Here is an 11,727-nt window from a genome sequence, read left to right as displayed (position 1 = left end):
AACACCGCTCCCGAAATCAGTGGTTCTAGAGTGGGCAAGCACTTCTCATCTTCCACAGTGAAGAGAGAGGCAAAAAATGCATTTAGCTTCTCAACCATTTCCCTATCATCCTTCAGTACTCCTTTTACCCCTTTCCTTCTTACCTTTTACAGCTTCCATTACTTTGTTAGTTAACCATGCGGGCTTTTTCCTATATCTATTTGTGCCTTTCCTACCCTGCGGTATATTTTTTTTCTGAGCCTCTAGGATTGTAGTTTTAAATAGTCTCCAAGCTTCCCCAATGGTTTTGACCCTTTCTACTTTTTCTTTCAGTTTCTTCCTCACATGTCCCCTCATATCAGAGAAGTTACCCCTTTTAAAGTTAAAAGTGGTTGTGTCAGTCTTTTTGGGCAACTCCCTATTTATACAAATGTTGAACTCAGTAACATTATGGTCACTGTTCCCAAGTGGTGCAATCACTTTTATATCTCTCACCAGGTCTTGGGCATTACTTAGGACCAAATCCAGGATCACCTCTCCCCTGGTAGGTTCCATGACCATCTGCTCCATAGCACAGTCATTAAGAGTGTCAATCTCTTTTTCCCGACTAGAACACATATTGATCCAATCAATGTGTGGGTAGTTAAAATCACCTATTATGACACATTTTTTTGTGTCTAGCCGCTATCTTTAATTCATTCATCATTTTATAATCCTCTTCTATCTTTTGATCTGGTGGGCGATTACAAACTCCCAGTGTTAAGCTTCCTTTTGGGCCCACTATTTCAATCCATAGCATTTCCAGAAGCAAATCCAATGATATTTGTTGTGTTCTAAGGAGCAGAATATTAACTGTCTCTGCTGTGCAAAAATCTGGAGGTTCTTTCCAAAACAAGTACCCCATTTTTCTGACATTGTTTATCATACTTCCCCACTTCCTCCCTCCCGCTGTAGTCATAGCATTTCCAGAAGCAAATCCAATGATATTTGTTGTGTTCTAAGGAGCAGAATATTAACTGTCTCTGCTGTGCAAAAATCTGGAGGTTCTTTCCAAAACAAGTACCCCATTTTTCTGACATTGTTTATCATACTTCCCCACTTCCTCCCTCCCGCTGTAGTCCAGAATGTCCCCTGAAATGCTTGCTCATGGGTGAAGGGAAACTCCCAGGAATACCATGGGGGGGGTTGGAGGTCTGCTGTGGGAGGGGAACAGACAAAATGCCATTCCCCTTGCATGCATGGAAATTTTAGGTGGGCTACAATCCATCCCTCAGTGCTAAATTTATGCTATACCGGGTGCAGAGAATGTTAGTGTACATTTGGAATGTTAGATCATGTAATTACAGAAACAGTGGTCATCTTTCAAAATGACTGGCTACTTAAACCCATGTCATACAATAAGACCACAGTGAAAGCAGTTTTTAACATTTTACCTGTTACACTTTCAAAGAGCAGACAATCTAGTATGCCAGTTTTAATAAGACAGCACACAAAATGCACATATTTGTATTCAACAATTTCCAAATGGTTCACTCATGTGGTGTGGATTGGAACAATAAATAACAGAACATACCCACCCAGAATCAACTGCCTGCTGTGTCTTTGTATGATTTAATACTCCAACCTTGCCTTCTTCCAATCAGTCTGCCTTTAGGTGATGGCTAATCCTGCTACATTTCTGCATCAGATCACTCAATAGGTCTTGATACAAGGATTCTGCAGAATTTCCATTTCTTAGAATAGTCGCCCCTGGAATAGCAATGGTTCCTTTAACTGCTGGTAGCTTACTCTTGTAGGCTAATTTTTTTTTTTAATAATTAGATGTAGGAATTAAAGAGGCTTCAACCTTTAATTCTGGAGAAGAAGCATGGTTTGAATATTTATTTATTTTATTAAATCTATAGCCCACCTTTTTGCCCTTATAAGGGCCACCAAGGAAGCTAACAAATTATTTATTTAATTATTTCATTTCTACCACGCCCTCCCCGCACGCGGGCTCAGGGCGGCAGGGTATTAATTAAAAACATGCATAATTAAAACACATATTTACCATTAAAACCAACAGAAAACACATCATTAAATCAAAAACAGAACTGCAGTAAACATACTGAAACATAAAAATAACAAAATATTGAGCAGGAAGGAGGGATACTGAGTAATTTAATCTAGATGTAACCAGGGCAGTCATCACACTGGTCAGATCTTTTCTCCACAGGAAAGGCCACAGCTAGCTGTGGCACTTACATCTTGTTGTGTTTAAGATTCAGTTTATTAGCCTGCATCCACCCCAAAACTGTCTGTTCAAAGTTTGTATTGCCTCCCTGGGATTAGCTGGCCATACAAGGTAGAGTTGAGTGGCATCTGCAATCGGTGACACCCAGCCCAAATCTCCAGGTGATTTCACCTAGCGGTTTCATGTAGATGTTACCAAGGCTGTTGTAGTCCCATAACCATGCCTAAAGACAGACAGGAAATCTAAACAATCCACTTCTTCCAGGAAAACTTGAAGTTGTCTAGCCACCACCTATTCAGTCAGCTTGTTCAAGAATGGAACATTTGAGACTGGTTGACAGTTGAGATCTCCTGGGTCCAAGGTAGGCTTCTTTAGAAGTGGATACACCACAGTCTATTTCAAGACTGTGGCGACCACCCCCTCATTCAAGGGAGGCATTAACTACCACTTGGACCCAGTCAGCTAGCCACTGCCCCCGTCAGTTTTAAGTAGCCAGAAAGGACATACAAGCAGGTGGTAGGCCTCAGATGTTCAAGGATCCTGTCTACATGCTCAGACTGAATAAACTGAAAAGTTTCACAAAGAACTGGACAAATTGGTGCTAGGAATGGGCACAAACAGGGAAAATGGTGGTTCGTGGATTGTTTGATCGCATGAACCAAGATTTTTCATGAACTTTTCCCGTCTCCCAAACCGGTTCATGGTTCATTCAGTTTGTGAGTTTGGGAGGTGGTAGAACAGCCCCCTCATGAGTTAGAGATGCCAAGTTCACAAGGAGTCTTCAGCAGGCTTTCCTCCACCCACCCTCCAAGTTTGGTGAAGATTGGATTTGGGATGTCTGAGTTATAGCCCTCCAAAGCAGGTGCCTCCAGGAAAGCTCAGCTCTAGCCTCCCCTTAAATCAGCCACTCGGCAAACAATTCTTCCCAACTCTCTTTCACACGACTACTAACTCCTCTTTTTTCCTGCTGCAAAGTGAAAGCAGCTGATTCAGGGTTTGGTATACAATTTGCTCCCATAGAGCAGAATGGAAGCTCGTGGTTGGCTCCCAGAGCTACCAATCAAGCTATGGACAACTTCTATGGGTGTTTCTAGGGCTCTCTACAAGTCCACCCCCAGTGTTGCCTAGGAATTTAACTAATCGGCGCCAGGCTGTTTGGAGAACGAACCACTCTAATGAACTGAATGAACCTCCATGAAAAAAGGTGGTTCGTTTTTGGATTCAGGAACAGTGCGACCAAATGAATAGGTTCAAAACAAACCATGAACCGGCCTGGTTCGTGCTTGAACTGCAGTTTCTCGGTTTGTGCCCATCCCCAGTCGGCACCATCTGGCCCTATCACTGCTAATCTGTCATCCCAGTCAAAACAGATATGAGAGATTTTATCTGCAGTGTTGAACAAAATGGTCACAGTGGGCCACTAAGCAATCTACCTCCTCCTGAAGGCGAGATCCCAACAAGCCTGAGACCACCATGAACAACTCTGGTGGCCTACAATCTGCAGCCGCAGTGGTGGAAGAAAAGTGTTATTTCTTTGCTACCATTGGCTCTATGGAGTAAGCTTTTGCCTGTGTCTTATCAAAGTCATCCTGAATCTTCCTCCACTGTTGCTCTAGTTGTCTCCTTTCATCCCCGCTGCCCCTCAGTAAACCAAAGGGCCAGCTAGGCTCTAACACTCAAGAGAAAGCACCTGGCAGCAGTTGTGCCCAACCACCTGGGTAATTTCCTCATTCCAGAGGTCAACCAGGGCATCAGAAGCACAAGCCATCTCAACAGGAAAATCCTAGAGAGCTGTCAGAAAACCGTTAGGATCCAACTGATTTCCAGGCCAGGAATTTTAATAGATCCCACACCCCTGCTGAGTCATAGTATCCCTGTAATTCTAAACCCAAGCAAATAGTGATCTGTCCATGATAAATTATTCCACCCTTAGACTGCATTCATCCCGCCCAGAACAAAATACCAGATGATGAAGAAGAGATTGGATTTATACCCCACCCTTCACTTGGAGTCTCAAAGCACCTTACAGTCACCTTCCCTTCCTGTCCCCACAACAGACACCCTGTGAGGTAGGTGGGGCTGAGATAGCTCTGAGAGAAGAGCTGCTCTAGAGAGAACAGCTGTGAGAGAACTGTGGCTGACCCAAGGTCACCCAGCTGCTGCATGTGGAGGAGTGGGGAATCAAACCTGGTTATCCAGATTAGAGTCCACTGCTCTTAACCACTACAGCAAACTGAAGTGTGTGACCTGAACAATGTGTAGGAACAGTTATTACCAGAGAGAGACCCACAGTTGTTATAGAGACTGTCAAATGCTGAGCCAGTCCTGATAGCCTTTGCAGGAATATTGAAGTCCTTCGGGACAACCAGCTTTGGGGTCCTCAGCACTATGCCTGAGATGGTCTCTGTCTGCTCAGGTAAGGAGACTGATAGGCAGCAGGGTGCAACAGAATCCTAACCCAGTCTGTCTGTCCTGACATTAGGTGCACAGCCCCAAAACTGGAAGTGTCCCGGATGAAGCACTGTGCTAGGGGGATGGAATCCTTTGAGACTAGGTTATCCGCTCCTCCCTCTCCCAGCCAAGTCTCAGTGATACATGCCAGGTTAGCCCTCTCATCCAGGATTAGATCCTGGATGGCTGCTGTTTTTCCTGTAACTGACTTGGCGTTTAGCAGCAGGACATTTGAGAAATTTTGGCATGTGGGATAACTAGCAGATCTGGAAAATTATAGCCTTCCCAGAAGTCGAAACAAGTAATTTTTGAAAATGGCACTAAGTGAGGATTTGAGAAACTGTACTCTCTTTGTGTTGCTCTTGCTATTTGTGAAGAATGTAGGTGGACTCTTGGGAGTGATTCTTGCTCCTGCTGTTACATGAGAGTGTAATGGTGGTAAACTCTAAAAAATATAAAACCCAAAGCCAACCGTTTATTTTGAGAAAATACAAATGTAGGTCTCTCTGACGTAACTGTGTGCCATTCACCACAGTTCTGTGCATCTTATGGCACAGGGTGTGGCTCTTGAAAGCACATTTATGTCTTCCAGAGATAACACAAGAGGTTGCATTGACCTGTTCCTGTCGTCATCTGGTTAAAAATACAAACAGCTTCCTATTGTGGGCCATGTACTTAGAGTCGGTAACTGCTGATCACAAGGGTTATCTGATGTTTAAAAACAAAAAGGAACCTTAAAGACTAGCAGATTTATTGTAGCACAAGCTTTTATGGACTAGAGCCCTACTTCATCACTTGAATGAAGTATGACTTCACTTGGCAGATGTATTGTATGTAAAACTGAAGTAAATACAATGTAGGCACGGGAACTATTCACGGGGAATTTTTCTGATGTCTGCACACTTGGAGACAAACTATATGTGATGGCAGCCACAGGGTCAACCCGTGGCCACCAATGCCATTTTAGAGGAGAATTTAGCCTTTTAAAAATTGCTATGTCATGGTGCCTTTTAAAGAAGCAGATTTTTCTACCTCACTTTACCATAAAGAGTCTCAAAGTGGCTTATAATCACATTCCCTTCCTCTCCCCACAACAGTCACCCTGTAAGGTAGTTGGAGCTGAGAGAGTTCTGGCCCAGCATATGGAGGAAAACCCTATGATGAGTAAGGTTGCCGACCTCCAGGTGGAAACTGGAGATCTCCCGCCAGTTTTGTGTAGTGGTTAGAAGTGCAGACTCTAATCTGGGAGAACAGGGTTTGATTTCCCACTTCTCCACATGCAGCCATCTGGGTGACCTTGGGTCAGTCACAGTTCTCTCAGAGCTGTTCACTCAAGGGCATTTCTCAAAGAACTCTCTCAGCCCCACCAACCTCACAGGGTGACAGTTGTGGGGAGAGGAAGGAAAGGAGATTGTAAGCTGCTCTGAGACTCCAAGTGAAGGGTTTGAGACTCTGAGTGAAAGTTGGGGTATAAATCCAATCTCCTCCTCCTCCTCTTCTTCTTCATTACAACTGATCTCCAGGTGACAGAGATCAGTTCACCTGGAGAAAATCGCTGCTTTGGAAGGTGGATTGTATGGCATTTTGCCCTGTTAAAGTCTCTCTCCTCACCAAACCACATCCTCCTCAGTCCCCCCTAAAAATCTCCAGGTATTTTCCAGTCCACCACTGGCAACTGCAACTCTAATGATGAGACATATGAAGGAGTGGGGAATCAAATCCAGTTCTCCAGATTAGAGTCTGCTGCTCTTACCCACTACACCACATTGGCTATTTTAGCACTGTTAAAAGGTATGGAGGGAGAAAATTGCCTGTTGTTGCTGCCCTATGGCAATTTTTAAAATACCAAATTCTCTTCTAAAATGGCACTGATGGCCATGGGTTGACCCCGTGGCTGCCATCAGGTCTAGTTTTGGCCCTTAGAAACATTATTGTAAACAAATGTTGCATTTCACTCTATTTAAAACAGAAGAGAGAAAAGATGATGCAGGTACGTGTTCCTTCTAGGAATGTTTGAAAAGCAGACATTTAAATTAACTCACTGAAAGAGGCAAATATTCTTTTGACCAGGGAGACAGGAGCTTTTTGGGGCCTAGAAATCTGCAGCCGATATTCTGAGTCCTGAGCCAATGGCAAGTATCGGGTACAGAGTAAAACTTGTTTGTTTATTTAGTGCCTTTTAATAAAACTCTTTCTCCAAGGAACCCATGGCACTGTACAGGATTCTCTCTTACTCCAGTTTACCCTCACAACAACACTGAGGCAGATTAGGCTGAGAGAGTGGCTGAGTGCCTTGTCCAGGCCACCCAGTAAGTACATAATTTCTCCCTCCTCTTTTTTACAATCACAACAACCCTATGGAGTGGATTAATGAGACAGACAGGCAGAAAGTCACACAGTAAGTACATGATTTCCCTCTCCTCCATTTTATCTTCACACAACCCTGTGAGGTAGTCTAGCTAAGAGAGAGACTGACTGGCCCAGTGACACCCAGTATATTCCACGGCAGGTGCAGATTTGAATATTGCTAAAGGAGAAGAGGCATTCCTCTTGCCTACACAGACTGCATGGACTTTGGTAGTATTTCTGTTACTATGGTTGATTGCAGTGAACAGGGAAGATACTATTCTACACTGTTGAGATAAATGTAAAACATGAGGAATGTTCTGACACCTTCAGTGCTGGAAAATCCCTCTGAAGAGGTTGTAAAAGGTTTATTGTGCCAATAAGAGTCCCTATAGATCATATATCTGTTCAGAACGGAAGACTGGCATTTCAGAACTGGAGGCAATAAGCACAATCCAGTCCTCAGAGTTAAGCACTTTTAAGTCCCATTGATTCCAATTGGTGTGTTAAACAGGTACTTAAATCTCTCCCAGTAGAGATTAACTGGACTTAAAGTGTTTACTTTTCACACGATTGTAGCCAGTGTTTGGAAATGGTTAGTGCAAAGTTATCTTCACATGCAAATTTAAAGCAGTTTTTGTTGAAATCATTTACATTGGCCAGAACACACCTTTGAATTGCAAATGCTTCTCTCCTATAAGGCAGGCCCTCATAGGAAATTCCCTGTTCCCAATGGGGGGGCCACTGGGGGAACTGGTGGGGCATGACATCACAAAACTAAAAATAAATAAAACAGCCACACACATTCACTCATACATACATTGACTGGCTGGAATCTCCGTCAGCTCTTTAGATGATTTTAAAAGCATTGCAAAGGGAGCTTTGACTCTCAAAAGAGATATAAGCCATGGCTGATGGAACAAAATAGCATCTCTGGCTTGTTCCAATAAAGCCTGGCTGGCTCTCCACCACCCCCACACCTCACCACCCCAGCAAAAAGGCCAGCTTGTCTGGGAGCGTCAGCAGGGCAGAGAGCGAAAAGATTCACCTCACAGTCCTTTCTCTCTCTCCAACAGCCAAGAAGAGAAAGCTGGTTGAGGGGGAGAAAACTAGGGGAGGGGGGAGGCAGCTTGGAGAGAAGGAAGGAAAGGATGAGGGGAAGAAGTCCCCTTCCCAAACGCTTGTTTTCTATTACACAGCTTGAGCAAGCATGTCTTTTCAAAAAGTTTTTTTTAAAGGCCAGGCAGCTGCCACCAAGCCCAACTGCTCGAGCAAGCACCTGGCTGGCGTGGGAAAGGGAACAGCTGGGGAGGGCAGAGGGCAGGCCTGGCGAAGTTGTGTGTTGTTGCAGGACTTCCTACTTGCCTGGGGTCCGGTCTTGGTGCAGCTCGGCATGCACATCTTCTTAAAAAGGTGTCAAAAGTTTTTTTAAAAGCTTTTTCTCAAGCAAAACTTGTGGGGCTGTGGGTTTAAGAAAGGGGGCAGAGCCCCAAAATGCCCCACTGTAGCTACAGGCCAGCAATGAGGTGTTCTAGCAGGCACAGGTTCACATAAACAGCAGGTGAGAGACTCTCAGAGGTTATTTCAGGCTCCCTTTATGTGCCTTTTCTGGTGTGGTTATTACTGTATGCATGTTTACTCACACACTGGTCTGGGTACATGTAAAGATTTTCATCCTTGTGGGTTGGTTTTGGGAATGATTAAAAACCACACCAACAGCAGACTTTTCAAGAGCCCAGGCATCATTTGCATGGCTTACTGGCCAAGAAACCAAAATCATGTGGCTCATGTCATGTCTTTACACATGCCTGAAACAAGCATGCCAACAACCACAAAGTCACACTCAGGAAACCATCAGAGTTTAAGGTCTTAATTTTCACATATATATATATATGATAAGGAGCTAAATTTATTTCTGAACTGTATCATTTCAGACTGTATCATTTCAGGAATAGAAATGTTCAGAAGATTTGCTCTAGCATGTCACTGGGAATGCAGAGATTTATTTTATTTTACACACAAAAGGAGCAAAAGGTGCATTCTGAAATATTACGGTCAAATTTCAGCCTTGGTGTCAGGTTTGAGAAATAAGATATCTCTAATATCTGGCTTATTGTATGAAGAGCGGGTAGCTTGAATGAAACCTGACTGGAGGATTCTAATGTGGTTGTTTTGTCACAGATAGTGTAAACTGGTTTTTTAAAATCTTCCACCATCCTTGACTGGGGAGGATGGTGTAGCAGTTATTTTTCTTGAGTCATTCACCATCAGTAGATACAGACAGAAGCCAGTCTTGACTGTATGCACCTTGTGTTGGGTTCAAAGGATGAGTAGGGAATCCTGCTGGTTTACTGTCTGGCTGAGCTAACAGAGGTAGGCTTTGAACTGGTATTAAGGATAAGCCTCCTTGGCGAATGGACTTGCTGCCTCCGTCCTGCAGGGGCAGCAAACCCAATAGAAAGGTCCACCTGCAGTGAATCGAGTTAGATTCCAGGAGACTCTAGTCAGGCAATAGTCAGAGGCATGCCTTGGTGTTCTCTTCCAGTCTCTGCTGGCTTCACAGTGAATGAGGATGCTGGGGGGAGGTATGGAATGGATTGGGAGATGGATAGAACATCATTGGTGAAAGACTCCACTTGAATCGGACAGATCACTGATATGCCTTTATTGGCTCATTTGAAGGCCTGTAGGGCAGTTGTGGTGGTAGCAAAGGAAGTTTTTTTTTCTTCTTTGACACCTCTGCATAGTCAAGAGGCTCAGGAAGAACAAGTTGAACTTGGATTCAGACAAGGCAGAAGTGATGCCAGCACAGGTTGGCTCAGTGGCCAGGAATGCTTTCTGTCAACTGCAATCTGGTTCATCACCCCTCTCTATCCTTAGACTCAGCTGACCTGGCCATGCTAATGAATGCTTTTATAACCTTGCTTTTGGATTACTGGAACATGTTCTACATGGAGCTGTCCTTGAAGACAGCCCAGAAATTGCAGCTGGTTCAGAAGGTGGCATCCCAGTTATTCTCAGGGGCTAGTTTATGGGAACACATCTTGCCTATTTTAAAATAGCTACTTTGGCTGCCAGTTTGTTTCCAAGTTGAATTCATATGCCAGGTATGACCTTTAAAGCCTTTCATGACCTAAGACCCACATTTCTGAAGGACCATCTCTCCCATCCTGTGCCTTCGTCCCAGTTATGGCCGCCTAGCTGTCACCTTAAAATATCCTGCCTAGCATCTATTAGATGCTTTTCCAATAATGGCTCTCACCTTGTGGAACAGGATCCCTAAGGAAGGCACCATCCTTAGATGTTTTCAGGAGGCACTGTAAGGTTGTCTTATTTGCTAGGATTTTTAATTTGGTTTAAGCTGCAGGCATTTTCTTGGGGGCAGGAGGCATTAATAGGGTATATTGTTTTACTTTAGAATGTATCCATACTTTTACTTTGGAATTGTAAGCTGACTTGAGCCACGAGGGAAAGGCTCGGTATAAATATTTAAAATAAACACCATAGCCCTCTGTTGTTTATGAGAGTTAGGCTCAAGTCTTTTGTGGATCAACACCCTTACCTTTATATTTCTGAATGTAACTAATGCAGAATCTCTTTGTGAAACAAGCTCTTACACTTCATACTACTGATACACCTTTCTTTTGTGATTTCCCCCTCTCTTTTTCATCACAAATGGCAACAAGCTTTCTTTCAATAAGAAGTAACAGAAGCTAGCATTACTGTCATTACTAAGCCCCCTTGGTATTGACTAAGAACATCTACTTCTAAAATAAGGTTGCATTAAAAGTATTGTGTCCAAGCGCTACAGGAGGGGGAGGAAGCACAAACTGAAGGGTCAAAGTGTTTTATTTTTTCTTCTTCTTGAAGGAACTTGTGGAGTACTACAAGCACCACTCTCTCAAAGAAGGCTTCAGAAGTTTGGACACAACTCTCCAGTACCCATATAAGGAATATGAACATTCAGTTGACCAAAGGAGTAACCGACCACCTAGCAACTGTAAGCTTTACTTTTTAATATCAAAGGCACAGCAATAAGTTTTTTTTAAAAAAAAAAATCTTCATTTTGAATTTCTTGACATATAACCAATTAATATGATAATGCATTTAGCTAGATTTTTCTGCAGCTAAGCAGAATTAGATCTGCTGACAGGTTTATGAACAGGTCTAGTTAGATTTCCTGGCTGGCTATGTTTAAATCAAATCACTGTTCAAACATCTATTAAAAATGTAAGTGAGTGATTGATTTGTAAACAGACGTTTTTTCACTGAATGTGCTGTTTTCAGCTACATGAATTAATAAACATGTAATTCTAATCTTGCATTTGGCATGCAAGCAAATTATCTGTGTGATTTAAAACCACAGACTACAAACCAGAAGTTCTGTGAAGACGCTTAAATTCATACGGATTCTCTCTCTAATTCTACTCATCATTCTTTCAAAATAGGATTTTTTGTGGGCCAAACTAGATGTTTGGTTGAAGACTTGGCTTCCTCCTAACATCTAAAAAGCATAAGGGGAAACATTTGATTTGCTCCTTCCCTTACATATGCCATGACAGAGGTCTCTACTCAGTGTCTAGTTATGGTTCTGTGTGCTTGGTTGGATGGAAACTAAACTAAACAATATGGTTGATGTTGTTTGGATAGTGACTCTTTCTCTTGAAGCATGTGCACATACTCACCCATGCACACATCTGCCTTGCAGCTGGCTGGGG

The 11,727-nt window shown here is 43.1% G+C and overlaps 1 protein-coding gene across 1 annotated transcript in view; it reads left to right on the top strand.

Annotated features, from left to right (window-relative positions):
* LOC107119936 (guanine nucleotide exchange factor VAV3-like) overlaps nt 1–11,047 on the top strand; it is a 70,050-nt gene extending 59,003 nt beyond the window's left edge. Inside the window, exon 9 of the mRNA XM_015422563.1 lies at nt 10,880–11,047. Coding sequence (XP_015278049.1) covers nt 10,880–11,047 — 168 coding nt within the window. The remainder of the gene's footprint in view (nt 1–10,879) is intronic.
* Nucleotides 11,048–11,727: the final 680 nt, after the last annotated feature.

Source organism: Gekko japonicus, unplaced genomic scaffold (genome assembly GCF_001447785.1).
Source record: "Gekko japonicus isolate JY-2015 unplaced genomic scaffold, Gekko_japonicus_V1.1 scaffold1485, whole genome shotgun sequence".
NCBI lineage: Eukaryota > Metazoa > Chordata > Lepidosauria > Squamata > Gekkonidae > Gekko > Gekko japonicus.
Note: the sequence above shows the minus strand (reverse complement) of the source record. Positions and strands in the feature narration are given on the sequence as shown.